This window comes from Echinops telfairi, unplaced genomic scaffold (genome assembly GCF_000313985.2).
Source record: "Echinops telfairi isolate 266 unplaced genomic scaffold, ASM31398v2 ScPeMD7_7469;HRSCAF=8507_0, whole genome shotgun sequence".
Taxonomy (NCBI): Eukaryota; Metazoa; Chordata; class Mammalia; order Afrosoricida; family Tenrecidae; genus Echinops; species Echinops telfairi.
Genome location: NW_022111372.1, coordinates 47,781,379 through 47,806,912, shown reverse-complemented (window position 1 = coordinate 47,806,912; position 25,534 = coordinate 47,781,379). Strand labels below are relative to the sequence as shown.

At 42.5% G+C, this 25,534-nt stretch overlaps 1 protein-coding gene across 2 annotated transcripts in view; it reads right to left on the bottom strand.

Annotated features, from left to right (window-relative positions):
• The window catches only part of LOC101647674 (zinc finger protein 875), a 20,320-nt gene extending 4,485 nt beyond the window's left edge, over positions 1 to 15,835 (bottom strand). Inside the window, exons 1-5 of one of the 2 annotated variants that reach the window (XM_045284629.1) lie at positions 15,805 to 15,835; positions 12,499 to 12,574; positions 9,184 to 9,270; positions 1,225 to 1,351; positions 776 to 871 (exon numbers count right to left, since the gene is read on the bottom strand). In XM_045284629.1, coding sequence (XP_045140564.1) covers positions 776 to 871; positions 1,225 to 1,351; positions 9,184 to 9,216 — 256 coding nt within the window. In that variant the 5' untranslated portion in view covers positions 9,217 to 9,270; positions 12,499 to 12,574; positions 15,805 to 15,835. Of the gene's footprint in view, positions 1 to 775; positions 872 to 1,224; positions 1,352 to 9,183; positions 9,271 to 12,498; positions 12,575 to 14,251; positions 14,264 to 15,804 lie in introns of those variants that run through there. The other variant, XM_045284630.1, reaches the window with a different exon arrangement.
• Between the last annotated feature and the right edge of the window lie 9,699 nt (positions 15,836 to 25,534).

The window sequence follows — 25,534 nt, the reverse complement described above, 5'->3', positions numbered from 1 at the left end:
TTCACAATGATATGATTTTTTGTTCTTTGATGCCTGATACCTGATCCCATCGACACCTCATGTTCATACAGGCTGGTGTGCTTCTTCCATGTGGGCTCTGTTGCTTCTGAGCTAGATGGCTGCTTGTTGACCTTCAAGCCAAAAGGCCTTCTTAATAGAAGGACCCACCCTCTATTAGACCACTTCTTACAACCTCAACGTCCAACCAGTGGTCCAACCCATATTATCTCTCACCTAGAATAATGAAAGTGTCTTCTAAGTGACTTTCCCTACAGCTGATTTTTCCAAGCAGTATCTCAAGCATCATTTTTCTTAACAGAAAGGGAGCTACTTCATGGTTTTAAAACAGGAAAGGTGTGCATCAGTGTTGCATCCTTTTATATACTTTTTCAACCTGTTTGCCCAGCAAGGGAAATGAAGAGGTAGAAATACGGATTTACAAGGTTAAGAATAAAAGGAATGAAAGTACCAGGGGTTGGGAGCAGACATAAGGTCAGGTAGGTGCTGTTCTGAAGATGAAGCTGACAAACAAAGCCCACGAATGAGGAGCAGTCAAACACAGTAGGAAGGCAAGACAACTGAAAGGGGTCAAGGGATGCTCAGAGCGCCCCCTGTTGGCTGAAGATAATGATCCAGATTGGAGGCAGTGCCAGGCAGCCTAAGCAATAGCCAAAAAGCCTGAAGAAGAGCTTTCATGCCGGCACACATCAACACTAACCTTCTCCCAACCTGCTGAGCTGCCATGTGTCCCATTTGCTGTATGTTTCCCACTCACCTGGACAAAGGGCTGGTAGACATAGTCTGTCCTCTCGCCAGGGTTCCACCCCCTGCTCCAGATGAGTGATGAGCTTTGGTTTAGAAAAAGGAATTCCTATTCATGAGAAAAGAAAATTGTCTCTTAGCAACTCAGTCATGTAGGGAAGCCAAATGATAACTGCAAGGTCTTCTGAAAACTGAGCTCTTGGCAGGGGAAGGACTGAGAAAGGGAGAATGATTATAATCTAGAAACTAACATGTGTATCCGCATGACAAAAAAGAAAGATTCAGCCTTGAGAAATGGACCAGGAAACCCAGAATATCAGGCACAAAACAAAATATCCACATTAGTTTCAGCCCACATACTTCATATCCTAAGCCCAAAGCCAGCTTACCAAGCAGGTGATCCACAAACAGCCTAGCGTATCCAGCAGACATATTTTATGTCTTAGGAGAAGCCCATCTTACCTAGTGAGGTCAGGTTGATATAGTTTTCCAGCATCACATCCTTGTACAGGCTTCTCTGGGCAGGGCTCAACAGCTGCCACTCACATTGGGTGAAATCCACAGCCACATCCCCGAATGCCACAAATGCCTATAACACAAAACACAGCTCTGCTCATCCAGGACCCCTCCTGCCCCTGGCCTGGGAGAGAATGCCAACAGGTTGTTCAGGGAGAAGTTAAGGTTTCTAGGCCCTGCTTTGATGATGACTGTAATGCCAAGTGTGGTAGGTCATGGACCTCCTACTTATCTAGCCAGTAACATGTGTGCATTGACTGTAGCCATACCTTCGGCTGCTGGTATGGGGGTTACAAGCAAAGGCTGCAACCGGGGAGAACTTCAGGGAGAACAGTCCAGTGTCAAAAAAATATAGAACAGTAAATAAGGCTTCTCAAGTTTGAAAACTTTCAAAGAACACTTAGTCTACAAACTGATGTTATAGTTAATAGATCCAAGCCCTATCTATGTAGGTTAAGTGACACGCCCAAGAGTTCACATCTCTTGGGAATGGCAAAGACTAAACCACCACAAATCCCGCGGCTTCCACACAGGTCCAAATCTGTCCCCTACAGGTGAAGCCAGAAGCTAGGAATGATGAAGAACATGGACTCAAAGCACAGTGCCAATCAATGAGACTTGGACACGTTGTTTAACCTCTCAGTGCCCAGGGACTAATAACAGCAGTCACCTCACACAGATAGAGGGAGGGTAAACGAAGTAAATTAGACTATTGCCTGCCACACATGGTTAAGTTCTCAGGACAGATGACCCCTTGGCCATTCTATCTAAAATCCCCACCACCACCACACATAATTTTTATTACCGACTCCCTGCTTTACTTTCAACTCGCAAAGGACTCAAACACAAAATACATAAAGAACTCATCCACTCACTTGATAAACAATAAACAAGCAACCTGGAAAAAAAAAAAACCCTAATAGGAAAACAGGCAAGAGACATAACAGGAATGTCACCAAAGATTTCCAGTTAGTTAATTATTAGGAAAATGCTATTTAAATCCACAATGAGAAATCACTACCTGCTCGCCAAAAGGGCTAAAATTTTCCATGCTGACAATACCAAATATTGTTGAAGATACAGAGTAAAAGAAATCCGCTGGTGGGAATGTAAACTCATAGGACCACTCTAGAAAACTGTTCAAGGTCTACATATGTACAAAGGGGTACCCCCAAAAAAACGGATGGGATGTGAGTGGGATAGTGCATTTGGAGTTCACTCCACCAGGTCAGACTGTTAATCAAGCTTTCTATTGAGAGGTTACGAAAAGATTGCATAACTGTGTGACAAAAAAGGACTGATTTATGGCAGACAGGGGACTGGTTCTGCCACCATGACAATGCACCTGTTCACACAGCCATCTCAGTACACCAGTTTTTGGCAAAAAACTGCATGCCTCTCTTGCCCCACGCACCTGACTCACCTGACCTGACTCCATGTGACTTCATTTTGTTTCCTGAAATGAAGAGGGACATGAAAGGACAGCGATTTGACGACAGAGAAGAGGTGAAGAAAAAACAAGGGAGGTGTTGTCAGCCATCCAAACAGATGAGTTTCAAAATGTTTCCAAAAATGGAATCACAGATTTGACAAATGTATTACGTGTAATAGAGAGTACTCTGAGGGTGATAAGGTTGTTTTGTAAAAAAAATTTAAATACACAGTTTTTTGGGAAAAATCCAGTTTTGGGGGGGTACCCCCTCATATATGTATTGAAGATATGTATACCCATAAAACAGTAATTCCAGTACTAAAAATATATCCTATAAAAATAGAAATATTTGTCTACCAAAAGTCATATCCAAGACTTTAACAGCAGAATTATTCATGTTAGGGCAAAGTGGGAAACAGCCGAACTAACTACAACAGAAAGTAAAATAGTGTATTTGTACAATGGAATACCACACAGCAATGAAGACAAATGAGCTGCAGATACATACCGCACGGATGACTCTCACAAACACAATATCGTCTAGAAGACTGTGGAAAGCATGGGTCCATATATAACAAGTAAAGGGAAAAAAGAAGAAGAAGAAGAAAATGATTCTATGGTTTGGAAATTCTTGCTTTGGTGATAAAACTATAAAGGGTAGCAAAGAAACAAGTAACATAAAAGCCAGGATTGTTGTAAATTACCTTTGGAGAAAAGGGGGAATAGTGTTGGGAGCTGAAACAGATATAGTAATAAGAGGCAAAGTAGCATTTGGTCAAGGATTAACAATAAAGAGAAATACTTTATAATGATACATAGCCCAGTCTTCATGAAGCCATCACAATGCTCCATGGGCATGCATCGAACAGCTAATACAAATAAAAATGCATGCACCAAAGTGGCAGAACTTGAAGGAGAAATAGACAAATCCACAACTTCAATTTCAAATTTCAAGACTCAACTGTCAATAAGTAGGAAAAAATCAGTAAGATATGGAAGAGTGAAACAACAGTAACAAATCACTTGATCTAGCTGACATTAATTGAGTATTAAAAACCAGACAGGAGCACAATAAATATTCTTTTTAAGTGTATAAACAACATCCAGCATGATAAGTAATGTCTGGGGACATGAAATGAGTCTCAATAAATCTAAAAGGTGGAAAGTCATACAAAGGAGGTTCTCATATAAACAATAAATGAAAAATCTGTAACAGATATCTGAAAAGTCCTTAAATATTCAAAATGAACAATAGATTTCTAAATAGCCCCCATGTCAAAGGAAAAAACATTTTAAACGTAAGAAAATATCTTAAAGCTAATAGAATGAAGCACAACATAACAAAATCTGTAGGGTGTAATTTAGAGCAGCAACAAGTAGAAAATAAGTTAATTCCTAATTCAATAATCTACATGTCAATTTCAAGAAACTGAAATAGTAAGCAGAAAAGAAAAATTATTAAAAATCAGATTTTTTTTTAAATCAATGAAATAGAAAAAAATTAAATACTGAAATTAATAAAATAAAAACCTTATCTGTGAAAAGAATAATGTGTTTGATACAATCCTGACTAGAGTGGTCAGGTTAAAAAACAGGAGAGCAAACAAAATATTATCAAAATATATATGTTAGGGTATATTATTATATCTCTTAAACACCTTCAAAGAACAAGATTGTTGTTGACATATTGTTGGCCTCCAACTCAGAGACACCATGCACAACAGAACAAAAAGCTGCCTACTTAGCCCACGCATATTAAGATGCACGGGTTTTCATGGACTGATTTTCAGAAGTAGATCGCAGTGCTAAGTGGCCACAAGGATTTTCCTCCTGCTCCGCCTTGGTCTGATAGCTTTGCTGCAGCCTGATCAGCATCACACTAACCTGCAAGCCTTCACTGACAGACGGTCAGGCGGTGGCTGCTCGTAAGGTGCACTGCCAGCAATCTATCTGAGCTTCTCTTACAGAAAATAGTGAGAACCACCAGTGCCCCTGAAAAGAGTCTATTACACTAATGTATACCCAAAAAATCCAAGCTTTAGATAAAATGAGCAAATTCCATGATAAACAAACACTACCAAAGTTCACCCAAGAAGGAATAGCCGTGTGGAGTGATATGTGCAAACACTGGAACCTGGAGAAAACAGAAACCTGTCAAAGAGGGAAAACTAAACTATCTTCCACTGCCAGTGATTAACACACAAAAAAGACTGTATCCTTTCAAAGGTGGAAAACTTACAGGCCCAGATGATTCTTACAGATCAGAACCATCAAGTTCTGGTTCTCACAGATTTCACTCTGTCTATCGAAAAGACTTCATTGACTTAGATGCACAACCCATGCTCATGGGAGCAGAAGTCAAGAAGCCAAACACCGTATTACACTGGACAAATCGGAAAAAGATCCCTTTAAAGTGTCAAGAAGGAAAGACATCACTGAAGACAGGTGAGCCTGACACAAACAATATTTTCAATCGCCTGATTTGCATACAAAAAGTAGACGCTGAGTAAGGAAGACCAAGGAAGAATTGTTGATGGCTCCCAATTAAAGTGTTAGACAAGACTAGTAAGTATACACAGACTGCCGGGAGGATGAGCAAAGCTATCTTGGAGGAAGTAGTCAGAGTGTTGTCTCATGTGCTTTGGGTTTGTGATCCGGAGGGGCTGGTCCCTGGATAGAGACATCATACTTGGTAAAGTCATGGGTGAGTGGAACAGAACCCTCAAGCTATAGAACAACGCAGAGGTTGCAACAGCGGGCTCCCAAACACGCGTGGTGAGGGTGCACAGCGCAGGCCGGGTTTGCTCCGCTGTACAGTGGGCTGCTGAGTTGGAACCATCCCAACGGCACCGGACAACAACCTTAGAGAAGTTAACATTCAGTATTTCCAAACACATGGTGTGAGAACGTTATTCAGCTGTCACCCCAAAGGAGACAATATTACAATGAAACTATAATATCCCTAATATCCTAATAAAATATCCCTAATATCCCTCATGAATATGGGAGTTTAGATGCTTTTTAAATTCTGGGCAGATCCAACAACATAAAAAATACTATATTATGACCAAAATTACAGTTTATTTAGTATGCAAAATCAATTCATATAATTCATGGTATTAGGTCTCTAAAAAGGGAAAACCTAATGTTAGTAATCTAAAGCAAAAGTGAGCAAACTTTTTTTGTGAAGAGCCAGATAGTAAATATTTTACACTTGTGAGGCCTACAAGCAAAATCAAGTATACATATTTGCATAACAAATGAGGAGATACATGTTCACAATTTTTTACTGGTGAAATTAAAAATTTTTGAGGACAATGTTTTTTGGAACACAGGTCTACTAATAAGAATGAACTGATTTTGACAGGATAACATCACTTAATTGGAGTTGAAAGTTAGTGTTGTGCATGATCAAAATAATCACAAATATTCCTCTGTGTAGTTCAGTGAATTACTTGCTTTGACTCTTCTTCCCCTCTGCTCCCATCCCAAAGTGGACAACACTGCCCTCTAGAGGGCAATGGAACAAAGCAGGGTTGCAAAAGCAGCTATCTTCATTTTATCCTGGATTGTGGGGAAGAAAGCCACATAAATTGGGGAACATTTAATTAGATTGTTGTTATTGTTAAGGAACCTGGGTGGTGTCCAGCGGTCCCTAGTTAGATACAGTTGGGCTGTGACCCACACGATCCGTCATAAGAAACTACCAACACCTCCTAGGGAGAAAGATTGCGCTTTCTACTCCCGTACACAGTGAGTCTTGGGAACCCACAGGGGGTGGCTGGGAGTCAGCACTGACTCAATGCCAGTGAGGAGTGTGATTGTTGTGGTTAGGTCTGTAATCTTGCTGGGTTGTTTTTTTTAATTAGCCCCATTTGATCTTTCTTTCCCTCTTTGCCTTCTTTTGGATTGAATATTTTTTATGATTTAATTTTATGGGCTTTATTAGCTATGTGTTCCCTACTTTACCCACCATTGAGCTATTCTTTGATAGAAGGTGCTACTGTGGTGAGGTGCTGTTGCATTAATTCCAACTCCTAAGTGACCCCAAAGTGCAGAGTAAGACTACCCTTGGCTGTAAACTTTATGGAAATAAATTGCCAGGCCTGCTCACAATGAGCTACTTGTTGAGTTTACTGCAGTTGTGTCCTGTGGTATGAATCTCATCTTGTCTTACAGTCCTCAATTGTGGCTCATGAGTACAGAACTCATGGAGTCCCTTCATTTTTAAAGTGACCTTTTGCTTGGCTTTTTGGTAGCTTTGTTAACCAAAGGCCAGTGGTTCACTTGCAGTCACTTTCCCTGTTTTCTTTGAAAATTATAGTTCTCTTATTGCCTCGCTTTGCATGTTGTTTTTGTTAAGTTAGATCTCAGTCTTATTGTCTTGCCCAGTTAGTTGTATCTGTGTGTTTGAGGCCAGTGATACTTTTATTTAATTCTTTACATATAGCTTCTTTGAACATATTTAGACATAGTGCTTTCGAAGTCTTTCTGCTAAGTCCAACATCTGGGTCCCCAGGAGAATTTATATTCATTCAAAACCACCGGTTGCTCTAAGGGGGAAGGACGATGCTTTCTGTTCCCATGAAGATTTACAGCCGCAGAAACTCACAGGAGCACTTCTGTCCCGCCCTGTAGGGTTGCTGTGGGTTGGAATTACTTGAGAGCTGTGATTTTTGAGGGTTTTTTCCTGACTATAGGTCACGGTTTCCTTTTTGGCATGCTTCACCGTATTCTGTTGAGCCCTGGACTTTTTAGATAATAAATTGTGGTGATTTTGGAGTCCCCACCACCACCCTCACCTTGACAGTGGTTGCTCCTGTTGCTGCTTCTGTTTCTTTGTTTAATGACTTGTTTGAAGTTTATCTATCATATGTATGTGTTTCCCCTGTGGTAGTCAGCTGCTAATATCTCTGGTGAACTTGACATTTTTTATTTTAAAATAAATACAATTTTCAATTTAACTTTTATTTTAAGCCTGACATCCCTATGATAGCCACTGACCGCATCACTTGGAAAGGTCATCCAGTAACTGGTCCGAGGTGGTGCTAAGGCACCAGGAGCCAGGAGGGCTGTCAGCCTCTGGCAGTGGGCCTGCTCGTTGTGGAAAGCACATTCCAAGTTCATGTATTTTAAATCCGCTGTGGCCTTCACTTTTTGCCTTCTCATCATCTCCTGCACATATAACACTGGCTCATATTCACCCAAAAAAGTGCACATGTTTTGGAAATTCTCTGGTCTCTTCTGGGGACATATGGAAGCTTTAAAAGGTTTGTTTAGGCTGTCTTATTTCCTGGATCTCTCTTTGAAGTTCCAGGCTAGTCTGCAATCTTTTGCTTCCTTAAATTGTGTTTACAGTGGTCAATTTAGTTGAGCTACTAGTCTCCCCTGTTCCTGCCCATATGCAGATACGCCCACATAGTATCCAGTGTGAAGACTGTTGCCCATGCTATCCCATGCTTCAAGACAAAAGTTCATTTATTTGTAATTAGAAATAAATATTTCACAATACCTTGTTTTTGTGCTTTACTTCTGTTCAGTTTGTAACAATGAAAATACATCCTGCATATCAGCTATTTACGTGACGATTCCAAACAGTAGCAAAATGACAGTGATGAAGTAAAATGACAACAATGTTATGGTTGGAGGTCCCCACCACATGAGGAACTGCCACGGTGGCATTGGGAAGGTGGAGAGCCGCTGCCATACAGGATGTACGTCACAGAGATCCCAGGGGGCACTTCTACTCTACGCTGAGGGTAAGTTGGAAGCTGGAATCTATTCAGTGACAGTGAGTTTTTCAAGAACATAAGGACCATGTAACAAGACAGACTCTCCTATTCGGGGCCAAATTTTTTTTACAAGGATTGGAAATATACAAAGTATGTTCAATAACAACAATGAAATGAAATTAAAAATAGATAGTAAAAAATATTTCTTTTTGGAAAATCATCAAATATTGGGAAACTAAATGCTGAAAATTCACACAAATAGTAAAACACGTATCACGCCACCTCAGTCCTGGGTATCAGAGGTAGAAAGCGGATGAGCATTTTCCCCTTTAATAAATATTCAACCTTACACAAGACCTTTGGCTGCTACAAACGTTAACATGTGGCCAGGGTAATTCACCCACTGGTTCAGCCTACCCATCTCATTCTCTTCACTGGTATTCTCCCTTCTCCCCAACTCCCAACATGGGGACTCCTTTAGGAACCACTCAATCACTAGAAGTCTTTTCTGAAGACCAGTGGTCTCTGTTATAATGTCTGAACTTAACTAAATCATTACTGGGCAATTAAGATGAACATCTCCCCTCTTTAAACTGTATTGGTCATAGTTAATTACTTGTGAGTGGGTACACTAGAGAGAGCTGCTGAGAGAGTAAGACAAGTTACTCCTTTAAGACATCGGATTACCATCAAGCCGGCCTCTAGGGCAAGCCCTGGGATGGAATTTCCTGGAATACTCACCTCATCCCTGGCTCCCAGAGGTCCTGTGGCCATTTCCTTATCTTGTGGATGCACTCCCTGGAGAAGAGGAACGTAACAAAGGCAGATCTGGGAACATAAAAGGAAAGTAAGAGGTAAGTCTTGAGTAGAAATGCTCTCCTAATCACCAAAAGCAAGCCTCGACTCCAGCCCATAGGAGGGAGTAGGAAAGTTGCGAAGAACACCCAAGCAGCAATGATTCACTCGGACCCTGGAGGAAAGGCTCAGAGAACGAGGACAGGTTCTGGCCAGGGCGTGGAGCTCTCATCTGCCCACCACTAGGTGAATTCATCAGATTTTAAATATACTAATGAAGAAATGAGGCCCATGGGTGGCAAAAAGAGTTTGTACCGGACTACTAAAGGTTCAATCTTTTAATCCTCTGGAACTATTATTCAGATGAAATATGATGGTGGCTTCAACCAAGTTGGAAATAGTGGAAGCGATCAAAGGTGGTCAAATTCTGGATGTTCTCATTGAATGTGCGATGTGAAGGGCAAGAAAAGAGCCCAAATGAAGCCAAGACTTGATCCTAAGCAATTGGAAGGATGGACTGGCCGTAAACTGAGTTGGGGGATGCTGAGAGTAGTGCACACTGGGGATAAGGTCAGAAGACCGGTTCTGGACTTGAACGAATGAGTCATCTTTTCAACACCTAAAGAGAACTGTTGAGTATGCTGCTAGAGATTATAAATCTGCAGTTCAAAACCAAGGTCTAGGCTGATGTCATCTTGATAGCAGTAAGCCCCGAGAACAGAAAGGCTCAGCAGAGGGCAGTGTAGGACTGGGTCTTCACGGGGAGAAAGTGTAGGGAAAAGGGGCAGGAAACGAAGAAACACCCTGTACGTTATGAAGAGAGCAAGGGATCCCCGAGACCAAGGGAAAAGTGTGTCATTGAAGATAGCGAGAGAGCCAGGCCAATGGCATTAAAGGCTACCGAGAAAGCAGGAAATACGAAAACTAAGAACACTTGAGATTGTCGATATTGTTAGATGCTGTCCAGTCAATTCCAGCTCAGAGCGAGACCATGTGCACAACAGAAAGAAACACTGCCTGGCCGGGGGCCGTCCTCACGACTGTTCTTCTGTTTGAGCCCATCTTTGCAGCCAGTGTCAATCCACCTTGCTGAGGGTCTGCCTCATTTTCTCTGGCCCTCTACTTTATTAAGCATGATGTGTTTCTTAAGGGACTGGTCTGTCCTGATAACATGTCCAAAGTACATGAGACTAAGTGCCCATCCTTTCCTCTAAGAAGCGTTCTAGCTGTACTTCTTTGAAGACGGAATGATTTGTTCTTTTGGCAATATGTGGTACTTTAAATATTCTTTGCCAGCACCATAACTCAAATACATTGATTCTTCTTCAGCCTTCAGAATGCAATGTCCAACTTTCACATGCATATGAGGCACCTGAAAAGACCACGGCTTGGGTGAGCGCACCTTAGTCCTCGAGGTAACATCCTTGCTTTTCAGCACTTTGAGCAGCAGATCCCAATGCAATGGGTCATTTGATTTCTTCACTGTTGCTCCATAAGCATTAATGGTGGATCCAAGTGGATCAGTCCTTGAGAACGTCAATCTTTTCTCCATTTATCATTCTGTTAACTACTGGTCCAGCTGTGAAGAGTTTGGTTTTCTTTACATTGAGTTGTAATCCATATGGAAGGCTGCAATCCCTGATCTTCATCAATAAGTGCTTCATGTCCTTCTCAACAGCAAGCAAGATTGTGTCATAGGTTGTTAATATCGCAGATTAATAAGCCTTCCTCTGATCCTGATGCCGCATTCTTCTTCGTATAATCCAGCTTCTCTGAGTAATTGCTCAGCATACACATTGAATAATTATGGTGAGCAGATACAACCTTGGGGCACACCTTTCCTGATTTTAAACCAGGCAGTATTACCTTGTTCTGTTCGCACAACTGCTCCTTGACCCATGTACAGGTTCTGTAATTCCCATTCTTCTCGATGTTATCCATACTTTGTTATGATTCACACTGTCAAATGCCTTGGCATAGTCAATGAAACACAAATGAACATCTTACTGGGATTTGCTGTTTTCAGCCAAGATCCATCTGACCTCAGGAATGATATCGCTTGTTTCATGTCCTCTTCAGATCTGGCTTGAAGCTTCGGGAGCTCCCTGTCAGTGTATTAGTGCAACCAGTGTTGGGTTTTCTTTAGCAACATTTTACTTACATGTATTATTAATGATATAGTTCAATAATATCTACATTGTGTTGGGTCGCCTTTCTTTGGAATGGGTACAAATATGGATCTCTTCCAGTCAGTTGGCCAAGTAGCTGTCTTCCAAAAATCTTGGCATAGAGCAGCAAGAGCTTCCAGTGCCTCATCTGCTTGTTAAAACATTTCAGTTCCATCATTTCCTGGAGGTTTGTTTTTGACTAATGCTTTCAATGCAGCTTGAATTTCTTTCCTAAGTACCAATGGTTCTTGCTTATATGCTACTTCTTGAAACGGTTCAATGTCAACTAGTTCCTTTTGGTACAGTGACTCTGTGTACTCTTTCCATCTTTTTTGGCACTTTCTGCATTGTTCAACATGTTGCCCATAGAATCGTTCAATCATGCAACTTGAAGCTTAAATTTTTTCTTGAGTTTTCGGTTTAAGACATGATGTGTTTTTCCTTTTTTGCTTTTTAATTTCATTACAGTCTTTTAGTCTGTCTTCTCAAGCTGCTCTTTGAAATTTTCTATTCAGCTTTTTGACTTCATCATTTATTCCATTTGCCTTAACTACTCTATGATTAAGAGCAAGTTTCAGAGTCTCATCTCCTAACCATGCTGATCTTTCCTTTCTCTATCTTATTAATGACCTTTTGCTTTCTTCATGTATGATTTTTTTATATCATCCCACAACTCATCAGGTCCTCTGTCATTAGTGTTAAATGTGTCAACTTTGTTCTTGAAATGTTCTTGAAATTTAGGTAGGATATATCCAAGGTTGCATTTTGGCTCTCATGGACTTGTTTTAATTTTCATTAGCTTCAACTTGAACTTACTTGTCTGAGCAATTGATGGTCTATTCCATGTGTCAGCCTCTGGGCTGGTTTTAACAGCTGATAGTCAGGTTCTCCCTCATCTCTTTCCACAGATGAAGTCAATTTGAACTGCAGACTTGGAGGATCATTTCCAAAGAAGCCTCACCCCTGGAAGCAGCTTGTTTCCTGGGAAATCAGTTACCGAGGGGATGTTACAGGACAAACGAAGTCAAGGAAGAAGACAGGCAGTTCACCTGCCAATTGGAGCAGAAGACCACAAAAGTTAGGTGGTACATACCTGAAAATATGCTATGAGGTTCCTCTCCCTCAAAAGGCAGTCCGTTCCAAGAGAGCAAGCACTAGAGAAGGCTGTCCTGGGAAAGAAAAAGGTGGTGTGAACCCCAAGAATGTTTCCGGGCCTCCAGACGCCATACTGGAAATCTCCAAGTTACCACTCGGCGGCAAAGAGGGGCCTCCCTTTCTTGACAACCACAAAACAAAGGTTTACCAAAAAAGTTTACAATAGAAAAAAGACTCTTTCACAGCTTCTAGGAGACAGAGTTGGAGTAAGGCATGAGAACACTTTTTCTGGTGTGCTATAAAAAGAACTGTTGAGTTGATTCTGAGTCACAGAAACTCTGCAGGACAGAGTAGGCCTGTTCCTTAGGGTTTCCTAGACTGTAAATCTTTCTCCTCCAGAGAGGAGCAACCAAGTGCTTAACTTGCTGCTCCACCAGGACTCCTTGATTTGCTTTAAAGTATGAAATCTACTCTCTTTGTCCCTGCAAGACTTCACCGTTTCTTACTGATCATCAGATTAACTACTCACTAAGCATTTCAAATATGCCAAAGACTACTTAGTCGTTATACAAATTTTGCCTCACTCAAGCCTCACAACAGCCCTTTGAAATAAGTCATGTCTTCAATCCTCTTTATGAAAGATGGAAACTAACTCCATTGAATGATGCAGTTAAGTGTCATGAAATCACTTGTATATAGATTTCTAGCCATGGTCTTGTAACTGCCCCAAAATGACTATCTGAGCTACAGTAATGCAAGGGAGCGGTCCATTTGTGGTACAAATTGAGTGACTTTCTGTCCTATGAGGGGACTGGTCTGTTTGTGATCTTGGTGGAAGGGCCATACCTTGAAATTGACAAGGGGCTGACTTTTGTAAGGGTCAATCCCACAGCAGTGGAAATGGGGTGGCTAAAGTGGGAAATCTCACTACCTCCAAAAAGAGTCTGTAGTGGAACAGATCCTTTGGGCCAAAGACCCAGAGTCCCTGTGCTGAGAACCTCCTAGACCTGGAAGAATGGGTTGGGGCACTGAAGACAGCACAAGATGGTGAGAGTTAGTAGGCATGGATTTGCTAGCCCACAGAGCAAGAACTGAGTACCCCTGGGCAGGAAGCATCCAGCAGAGTTAAAAGAGGTAGGTGGACCACATTCCTGTGCAGGGCAAAAGCCTGACTGTGCCTGTGCAGGGGGTTGCCTTGAAGGATGCTGTCCAAGAGTCTTCCTAGGGCAGGACAGAGCTGGATGCCTCCAGGAAGAAGGCTTGACACTGTAGTTAAGAGCTATGCCACTTGCTTATGGCAAGAAAGGCATGTGGTGTGCCCGGAGGAGGGATTACATGCCTCCCCATCCCAATCCCTGGACAGTGGAGATCCAGGTATCAAGGCAGCAAGAGATCACAACAGACCCAAACCAGTAGCAGAAACATGTAGCAGGGTCTTAGAAGGGCCCCAAGGTAGAGGCTCAGGAGAGCCTGTGCAGGGGTCTTCCGGCTGCAGCTGGGGTCACAGAGCGAGTTATGCATGGCCCTGGTGGTAGCCAGATACAGCATCTGATTTATACCAGACTGTACCTGCCTAGCAACATAAAACAGATATGAATAATCTGGAGAAAGGGAAGAATGTCCCCTTTGAGAATTTGTTGTTAGTGATTACTGCTTGCTTTCTATAAATAATAATGGCTTTCACTTTGTCAAAAGTGTGTAAGTGTCTCATGTGTCCAGCTCAGTCATAGATACCTACATGCCATACATACCTATACACACCAGCAGATGTGTCTCACTCCTAGCAGTCTTGTAGCCACCTAGAAGTTGTAGTTACAGCACGTCTACATGTGCAAGGCACACACATACAGCTACTAGCTTAAAGATTAACAGTTCAAATCCACCCAGAGGCACCACAGAAGAGGGGCCTGGCAAATTACTTCCAAACTATCACAGCCTTGAAACCCCTATGAAGTGCATTTCTATTCCGAAACATGTAAGGTTGTCATTGGTCAGAATCAATTTGTCAGCAACTGGTTTGTTTTGCTTTAAAAAAAACCCAACTAGATTAAGAAACTAAAGCACAGAAAGGTAAAAGTGGCTTGCTTCAGGTAGCACAGCTAGTGGCATATCCTGGACCTAAACTCTGACCAGGGAAGGCCATGAACTTAACCAGTCAGCCTGGCTCTTAAGGGTATGATATCAAAGACTGTCCTCAAGTGAGTTCAGGGGATTGGATGAAACAGAAGGATGGGCAACAAGCTGATTACATGTGGGGTCTGAGAGATGCGTCATGAGAGCACTTTTGACTATGCACTCAACTTCTGGGTATGTTTTATTTCTTTCCCCTCATAACATAACCTTAAAAGTAAAAGCCTCAAGGCCTGACCACCACCAGAGATGTCTGAATCAGTTCCTCAGGTGTCAGCTAGCCAGGCACTTTGGCAAAAGCATGCCCTCAGTGGCCCCCAGTCTATTCCCTCCCCTCCACAGGGCCCTGACCCTGAGGGCAGCCTGCTAAAGTCCACAGCCCAAAGGAGAATCAGGCAAACCAAACTAGCTACCCCGGTTCCTACCCAAACCCAAAATATTTGCACCAAGTCATGACTCCTGTTCATTATGAAAAACTGGGTCAGCAGAGCTGGAGACAAGAACTGCCTAGACTACCCAAAACCGGAAGGCCCAAGACACGCCCCCTTATCCTACCATCTGTGCATGTTTAGCCGTTTCCTCCACCATAAACCTCTGTCTAACCCGCCAAAACCCCCAAGATGCTTGGCCAGAGCAGCACCTCTTTCCCACAATTTGGCCCAGCCCAAACTCTGGCAAGCACCTCGATATCCACGATCGTGTGTGAGCTGCCTGCCCAAGCCTGGACTCCCTTCTACCCTGTAAAAATTCAGGATTTATGGACTGGGCCAGGGCTCCCACGCACCATCCGAGAGGTTTGTCCCAAGCCCTGCGTGTAGTAACCCAGCAAAACACTTGGGGACTTCCGGCGTACGGCCCACATACCACGTGGAGAAAGAACTGGGGTCCCGTTACCGCCCCGCCTCCAAGAACGAAAATCGGGGTGCAGATCAGCCTGGGCCAAGCCATCTGGCAACCAGGGACTTCGGGCCCAGGCGCGGCCCTCCAGCCGAAAACTCACGGATCAGCCCCACCTCACCCTAAGACTGCCAGCTCGAATGCACTTCCGTGATCCACTCCACGCGCGGACACGAAGCCTCTCCTCCTCCCGCGAAAGGCCACTCGCGATCTGCACCCTAAGCCTCCCCAGCGACCCCCGGCCCCTGCCGCTCCCCCGTGCTCCCAAGCCGCTGACCTCACTCACAAAGCGCTGCCGAAGTGCAGGCAGTGGGTGGGTCCCGCCGCCGGCGGCTGACCTGAACTAGCGGGGTACCCGGACTACAAGCCCCACAATCCATCGAATGGCCGGACGTGCTCTCACGGCCTGCAACTCCCAGGAGCCGCCGCGGGAGCGGCTTCTGAGCCGCGAGTCGAGGCACCTGACAAACACACACACTAGGACACCAGGGCTCATGCCTTTCTTTTTGACAAAACCTGGGGAGTGGGGAAGGGAGGTGGGGCACCAGTGAGAGGCACGCTCTAGGACTACTCCACTTCCAAGACTACACTTACCAGAGACCCTTGCGGCTACTTCCGCATACGGGTACTTCCGGCTGGCGCCCCCTAGTGTGTCCTCCCCGCACCTTTGCTTCCGCCGCTTTGGGTTCGGACATTGTTCCCTGATGGTCCCCCAATCCTGCCTCTGGTCTTGCTCTGGATCCTGTGTGATCCTCCACATTTTATACTCGGAAAGTGGTCGGACGCGACAAAATAACCTCTGAAAGTCTCGGTCACCACAGCACACACACAGCCTGAGCCCATCTAACTGCAGCCAACACACAGAAAACCAAAGTAAAGCTCCAGCGCTCTGTGTTGACTTCTTTAGGTGAAGGTTGCCGTAACCTGGAGACTGCGTCCCGGAGGAGGGGTTGAGTGACGGATCTATGGAAAGAAGACAGGGAGACACATGCCCATGGTCTTGGTGAGAGGTTATGTTCTCACCGCAAAATGCATGTGTCTGTGAAGGAGGAGGGGGCTGTTTATAACAGTCCAGGTTTTACAAATGACGGGGGTTCTTTTGTGGCTTTTTGTTTTGTTTTATGTAGAACTGAAATTGCTGCCTGCTTTTGTCAATGTGCTTTGACCAGCTGAGTTTTACATTTGAGGCAGTTTTCAATATTTAATTATTGGGAGTTTCCACTTAGAAATCTCCTTTGTTTGCTCCTGTGAAATCGTTTGCGAGATGTTATTCTCACTCCAAAACATAGCTTTCTTTTCCTTTTCCTTTCCTTCCTCCTCTGCTCAGGGGACTGGATCTGGAATGAATAACCATATCCCTTTTCTTGATCCTTCTAGCCCTGCCAATTTGTTAAGGCCAAGTTCAAAGACCTTTCCGATGATCCTTCTGCCCAGTTGAACTGATTTTAGTCAAGGATATACGGAGAACAAAATTCATCTTTTCAACAGAACTTAGGGTTGTATTTTGGCCAAGAATGTTCATCCACTGGTGAATCAGTTCTGAGCGAGGAGTAAAAATATTATACATTCTTACCCAAAAAAAAGAGTGTTTGACAAACAAAATAACTAAAATATGATATATGCAACACTATGGAATAATGTCAAAAGTATTATTGAAAATATAAAGATTATCAATGTTTGGCTCCATTGGTAGTACATTTGGGAAAGGGTGAAAATGAGGAACACATCAGTGGTTTCTACGGGCTGGATGTAAACAAGGAAATAACTATAAAAGAACACAAGGAAACTTTTGAGGCCGATGAAAATATTTTAAATCTTGATTTGGCATCGCTATATGATTGTTGATATTTATCAAGCCTTATTGGATTTTATGCCTTAAAATTGTGAATTTTTCTTTATAAGTTATACCTCAATAAATTGGACTTTTAAAAATATTATCACTTGACAATATATGTATTATATATACACACAATACCTATATAAGCATATATACACACATATAAGGGGGTGTGTGGGGGTAGCCCTGGTGATGTAATGGGTTACTCCGTGGGCTGCTAACCACAAGGTCTGCGGTTTGAAACCACCAGCTACTATGGGAGAAAGATGAGGCTTTCTCCTCCAATAAAGACAGTTTCTCAAAGCCAAAGGGGCAGCTCTACTCTGTCCTATGAGGTCACTCTGAGTAAGAAAGGACACGACAGCTATAGGGTTTCACACAAGTTCAATCACAAACAAAGAAGGGAGTGAACAGGTGTAACTTGTTAAATTGGATAATGCAAAATGATACCTAAATTGGGAAAATGACAAGGCAAAGTTCTGGAACGTAAGACTTGGAAAAGACCCAGTAAGCCATTTCAGAAGCCTGGTTCAGTGACATGGGATTATTGCCAGAACGTGAAGAGCGACACACATTCAGATGGCCGAGTAGGCATCATCTTTGAGTTGGGCACTCAGAAAAGTTTCCCACTCAGCTAATCAGGAAAGTTTATTGCTATGCAATACACAAGCTGCCATTGTTTTCCAAGAGGGAGATTATTTTTTTCTAGCAAGATTTACAATATATATTTTTGGTGGAATAAAATTTGATCTTTAACGTTCTACCTTTTGGCCCCCAAATTCATGTCCTTCCCACATGCAAAACACATTTGGCCCATCTCACAAGTTTTATGCCATTCCAGCATCATCCCTAAGTCCCAAATCTCTTCGGAATCATCTAGATGGAGTACGACTAGCTGTGTTTCACACTGGGGCAAAAGTCCTGTTCATCAGTCTCCCTGTGATAGCTAGAATACAAGTTATCCACTCCCAAAGTACAATAGTGGAACAAATACTGAGTAGACAATTCCATTACAAATAGTCGAGACTGGAGGGAAAGAAAGTTTCATGGATGCAAGCAGATCCAAAACCCAGCGGAACATATTTTGTTAGTTATCAAGGCTTGAAAATAATCTGCTCTCCAGGATCAACCACACAATCACGCACCCTCCAGACACCGAGTGTGGAGCGCGCTCTCCATGCTCTGGTGGAAGTCCTTTGGCTGTCGGCACCAGTCCCTGTTTCAGGTCCACCAGGCCCAAAGCCCTCAGCTTTGGATAGCGCCATTCTCCGAGCCCAGCTGAGTGGCAAACCCACTCACTCATCCAGTCTGTAGGCTCCAGTCTGTCTTTTGGACACAGCAGCTCTGCCTCCTCAGCTCTGTGCAGTGACCCATCTTCTTGAGCCACCTGAGTAGCAGCCCCACACTCAGGAAATGAGTTGGTGGAATCGGACTCCGAATTTAGCAGAGTTTTTCCACCCTTAAAAATGGAGGCAGCCCTGTCCATTATGTTCCCTCCTACAATTTTGCTGATGTCTGAAATACTACTGGGATGGTCTTTTTTCTTTTCTTGGAGGAAAACATATGTTCACAAACAAATCTCCTCATGGGCCCATTTCCTGCCTGTATAATTCCAGGAAACAGGCAGATTTCCTTCACTTCCTACTGTCTGTCCCTTTCCGCCTAAATTGATGGGATTTCTGCTTCAGTGGTAAATAGAGCCAGCAATCACAGCCTTGGTTTCTTTAACAAAAGATTGAATCAGCGGGTCCTCAGTGAGAGTGCTGGGACATGTGACATGCCCTTAGTTTTTACGCAATATTTTCCAAATCCTGAAGTTTTTGCACCAGTTTATTTTAAAGCCTTCTTTCCCACCACATTCTACTGTAAGTGGTAAGAAGAAACCACCTGTCCCTTTAAGATGTTGTTTAGAAAGCTACTTAGCCAAATATCCAACTTACAAATCCTACAATCCAATAATCACTTAAGCATAATTTAGACAAGTTTCTTGCCATTGCATTAAAAAGAAAATCATCATTCTTTCAATGTCTAATCAGTCACATGTTCCTATTTCACCAGAAGGATATTTAATGTCCACATGTCTAGCAACATTCTATTCATGATGGGAGAAACTCTCATCAGAATAACTGATAGAGGCAAAGAATCCAGAATAAGCAAAGAACTTCTTAAAAAGAAGAACCAGGGAGCAGACTTCCCACTACCTGACCTAAAAACCTACTGCACAGCCACAGTATTCCCAACAGTCTGGTCCTGGTACAACAAGATATATAGACCAATGGATCAGAACAGAAAACCCAGCCATAAGTGCATCAGCCTACAGGCAAGTCATCTTTGACAAAGGACCTAGAAATATCCAATGGGACAAGGCAGCCTCTTCAAAAAAAGGGTGTTGGACAAACTGGATTTTTATATGTAGAAGAATGAAGCAAGAGCGATATCTCTCCCCAGGCACAAAAACGAACTCAAGGTGGATTAAAAACCTAAATGTAAACCCCAAAGCTCTTAGCATCATCAGTGAAAAGACTGGAACTAACTTAAGGGTCCTATTGCAGGGCATACAGAGACACCAACTATAAGAAAGAAGTACACACAGTGGAAGACAAAATAGATGAAGGGGACATGCTGGCATTACATCAGTTATGCACATCCAAAGACTTCATCCGGAGAGTCAAACGAGAGCCCACAAATGAGGGGCTCTCACACATCACACAAGGGTCTAAATACCAAAATCTAGAGAGCTCTACTGCAGTCCGATAGGAAAATAACAAATAACCCAATTAAGAAGTGAGGAAAAGACATGAACAGATAGTTCACCAAAAATGAAGTACAAATGGCAAACAAACACAGAAAAAATGGTCCTGATCACTAACCATCAGGGAGATGCAAATTAAAACCACAATGAGATACCACTTCACACCCTCAATGCAAACTTAACTCAGAAAAACAGAAAACAACAAACGCTCACGAAGTTGTGGAGAGAATGGAACTCATATACACTGTTAGTGTATTTGTAAATATATACAACTACTATGGATAATAATATGCCAATACTTCAATCAGCTGGGATTTGAGATATCATACGATCCAGCAATACCATGTTAGACACCTACCCCAAAGAAACACGTGGGTGTGTGCTCGCTCATGTTCATCACACCACCATTCACAAGAGCAAGCAACTGGAAGAAACCCAGATACTCGACAGTGGAAGACTAGGTGAAGAGATTATGTATATGCACACAATGGAATATGATGCATCCCTAAAAACTGATGTTCCATGAAACATCGCGTGACATGGAAGGACCTGGAAACCTTTATGCTGAGTGAGATTAGTAAATCACAAAAGGACAAATATTGTAGGAATCCACTACTATAAGGAGAAATGCCAGTTAAAGAAATCTTAGAGGCTGAGTCCCAAACGAGGGGGTAGAAAGTCTGCTTACCAGCCATGAACCATACATCACCCCCTTCTATAAACTTCATAGGAGCCTTGAAAAAGGAGGCCTCACATCGGCAGGGGTCACTCCATCAGGAGGGCACGTGATGCCATCCAGCACTGAGACGAGGCTGTGACAAAGTAACAGGCCCTCCACAGGAATGAGAGCAGAACTTTACTGGAAAATCAAGTTCAGACCAGGGGAGGAGAGCATCTACATTTCAGAGGAGACACTGATATTTTTGTTGGTGGGTAGGGTGGGTACATGGGGAGGAGCAACCCATGGGAAGGGAGGCTAAATAATAATTTTACAGATCCTAAGGGGAGAAGAAACCCAGTACTATATTCCTGGGTGGACATTTCTACCCAAACATTGGTCAATCACAACATGGACTAAACACTGTGATGACCTTAGACACCAGCCTTACAGGGAACATGGCACTCCCAAGGGCCACACCAGAAGGACTCAATGTGGAAACCCAACTGGACCAACTAAGCCCTACCTCAAAACTACCTGTAGCCCTTGGACTTAGGACTGAAATTCCCTGATGGGAGAGGAAGCAGCAGGTTGGTCACTCCAAGCTTGTGGAAATGGCAGTCATTGTATCTTGGATGGGAACCCAGGCTTAGTGGGCATCCAATGAAAGGGGACCCAGAATCACCATATATTTAGTATCTCAATTCTCCCCCTTGCATTAGTATGACAGGTATTAACCTGATAGGCAAGGTTCTGTCCTTGTAAGGAATATTACAGGAAATGCTCCCCTAGCACCAGCCCCCATGTTCAATGTGAACAGAGCTCAATCAATTAAGAAATCAGTCTGCACAAGGCAATGACTCATGGATTGCAGCTCGCAGTGCACTATACTCACATAAACTCCTCAGATCAACAATACCTTAAATTCTATGCCATTGAACAAATTATTGACATTATCAATGCAATTGCCTATGCCCAGGGAGATGATTTCAATGTTTTTCTTTTTTAATTAATTGATTTTTTAATTAGGCATTTTATGGGGGGGGCTCTTACAAATCTTATGACAATCCATCATTCGATTGTGTTAAGCACACTTGCACATATGTTGCCATCAGCATTCATGTTTTTCTTTTTACTTTGGGGGAGGTTGTTTATTTGTTTTTGTTGTTCTTCTTGTGTTTGTCCTCCTATGAACAGATAGTTCTGATAATAGGACCCTGCTCAATACTTGCCTTCATGAGAAGATCGCGGAAGTTAAAGGTGCTGTACAACAAAGTGTGGTGAAGAAAGCAGATGGTACCTGGTTATCAATTGGAATAGTGTCTGGGGTCTTAAAGGCTTCTATTCGAACAAGCAGCCATCTACGTGAGGTGTGAACTAAGTCCACGTGGAAGAAGCACACAACCCGTGTGATCCAAAGACGAAAATAACAAAATCCAAATACGATTCAGGAAAAAGTATCAGAACTTAAATTGTGAAGACCCAATTTGTAGAAGGTTAAGAAGGACAGTGATACCCCGAAATCCATCTGCAGAGTATCTAGTCAGAAGAAGCCTCTGGCAGATCCCCTGTAGCCACAGACAAAGGACTAGAACAGCTTCACTCTCAGACAGAGATGACTGAAAACTTGATTATGGTGCATTGGACTACGGTATAATATGATACTTGGTCAGTTGACTTCCCACTTGAGCCAACCTGTATTTGTTCTCCGCTTAAATATGTCTTGCTTGTTCTACAACAGAAATTTCTTATCTGGCTTTTAAAATATTGCTGGTGGTCTTTTCTTTCTTACTTTTAATTTTTATCCTGATATTATTATTTCTTCTTTCTGTTTTATTTTTTATTGTTTCTGTTAGATTCCCAGTTTATGAAGCATGGGAGTGGATGCATAGAGACAGTAACTGACGCAATGGTTTATGGGGGAAGTGGGGGGATGGGAATTTGGGAGCAAACAACGAATGTGGGAGGGGGAAGGGCGCACTAGAACGGATTGTGATAATGTATATTCAACTCTTGTACAAAGTGATTTAACAAAAAATATTACCCATAATATCCATAATTCTGTCAACAGTCTCTTCAAGAAAACAAGGATCTTCCTATGAAGCCCATCAAATCGCCTCCAGATTCTACCCATTATCGAACTGCAAAATGAGTTCCAGATTGTAGGTGTTTGTTAGAGCAGCATTCCAACCTCCAGTCCCAGATTCCATCTTAACCTTTCAGTGCTGCTACGACAGAAATGCCACAACTGTGTAACTTCAAATATACAAAATGTAGTTGAGGTGGTAGCATCCAAATTCTGGGCATCCACTCTATGTCTTTCTCCGTGGCCCTAACCCTAGTGTGTCTTGAGCAAAAATACTAATAATAATAAATATAAAAAGAGCAGATTGGTCTCTTTTGAGCAAGCAAGTGAGAATGGGGAGGGCAGATGCCAGGTCACATGAAGATTACCAAGATACTGAAAAGAAACAAGAACCTATCCTCCGAATCAAAAGAGATCTATCCTGGCACACATGCAATCGAGCTCTCAAAGCAAACGCTCACAAGTGCAAACCAAACTCACTGCCATCGAGTTGATTCCGAATCACAGCAACCCTATCGGGCAGGCTGGAACCACCCCTCTGAGTTTGCAAGGTTGTAACTCACTACTAAAATGAATGCCTCCTTTTTCTCTCAAGGATCTGCTACTGGTTTCTATGTATAGACCTTTTAGATAGCAGCCCACCAGAGTAATCCACTATACCACCAGGGTAAATAGAGCTCATTCTGAAAGCTGCAAGAGAAAAGTAAAACGTCACAGATGATTAAACACCAACTTCTCAGAAGTCTTGGAACCCAAAAGGCATTGGGATGGCATATTTTAAGTGCAAAGGATAAGAGTAGACAAATACTATATCTGGTAAAGGTGTTTGTCAAAAATGAGGCAAGTTTAAGATATCCCTAGATTAAAGTGAAGAAGGTTTGTGACAACTTGACCTACACTATAAAATATGTTAAAGAGAGTTCTTCAGAACAGAAAGGACAGTAGACAATTACTTGAAGATGAAGGTAGAAAAGAAACTTCTTTGATAAAGATAACCTCATGAGCAAATGTAAGAGCCAGTTTGATGCTAGTTTTGTCTTATAATTTTGGGAGTATGTCATACATTATTCCAAGATACAGATACATAAATTAATGATAAGTGCATGCCATTTAACACATAATAAATGTGCGATTTATTATAGCATCATTCAACCATTTCAAGAAGTAGCATATGATCAAGAACTGTGGGTAAGGAAGAAGGAAATCCTAACTTCACTGAAGACAGTGGCAAAAAAACAAGGCTCCCAAAATTGACAGAATAGCAATTGAAATGCTTCAACATGCTGATGAAACCCTTGAAGTGCTCACTAGTCCATGCTAATAAATTTGGAGGACAGTTACCTGGTCAACCGACTGAAAGCGATCCCTGTTTGTGCCAATTCCAAAGAAAGGTGATTCAACAGAATGTGGAAACTATCAAACAATATGATAATGTCATCTAATGATTAAAATCTTGCTGAAAATCATTCAACCATGGTTCCCCCTCATCCCCTCCCTCTCTCCTTCTGTGTGTCTCTGTGGGGGGAGGGGGTGAAATTTAACAGTTACAGTATATAGAATATTCCAGTACACACTCATCTCCAATGCACATGAACCATTTTCTAGCTTACACTATATGTTAGCTCACAAAAGATGTATCTTTAAAATTTTTAAGATGGAAATCATGCACAGTGTATTCTCTGACCAAAATAGAATGAAACTAGAATTTAATAAGGAGAAGTAACTGGAAAATGTACCCAAACCCAAACCAAACCCATGCCAACAAGTTGATTCCTACTTTTAGCAACACTACAGGACATAGTAAAACTGTTCCATAGATTTCTGAGGCTTTAAATCTTCATGGAATCAGATTTCTCCCCTGCAGTGGCTGGTGGGTTCAAATCATCGACCTTTTGCTTAGCAACCCAATGCTTAACCAACTGGCCACCAGGGATCCTTAGAAAATACACAAATTTAAATAACACACCAGTAAACAACCAATGGTTCAAAGAGGTAATGGAGAGAAATAATAAAATACTTTAAATCTAATGGAAATGAAATCACAGCATGCCAAAACTTAAGCATTGCCATGAAGACAAAGCTAAGGGCTAATTTTTTTTTTTAATCTCACTGCCATTCGATCAGTGTTGACTCCTAGTAATCCTGTAGTTTCCAAAGCGATAAGCCTTTCAGGAGCAGTTAGCCTCAACTTTCTTCTGAGGGGGTGACTAGTGGATTTGAACCACTCACTTTGTGGTCAGCTGTCCGGTGTTTATCCAATATCTCCACCAGGGATCATGGTAGGGCAGTGGGTCATGCATTAGACTGCTAACCTCAAGGTCAGCAGTTCAAGCCCACCAACCTCTCCAAGACAGAAAGATGAGGCTTTCTGCTCCCTAAAAGATTCACAGGCTCAAAAATGCACAGAATTGGAAGCAATCCAATGGCAGTGAGAAATTTGTAAAGAACTACATCACAAAATTGATTCTTTGGTCCGTCTTATTCTGTGTGGAACTTTCACGTGCATTTGAGGCCACTGAAAATACCATGACTCAGGTTCGGCACACCGTACTCCTCAAAGTAGCCTAATTGACTGTCAGCACTGATTGGAATTGTGGTCCTGGAGAAGAATATTGAAAGTAGCACAGACTGCAAAACTACACGAAAGCTGTCTTGGAAGAAGTGCAGCCAGAGT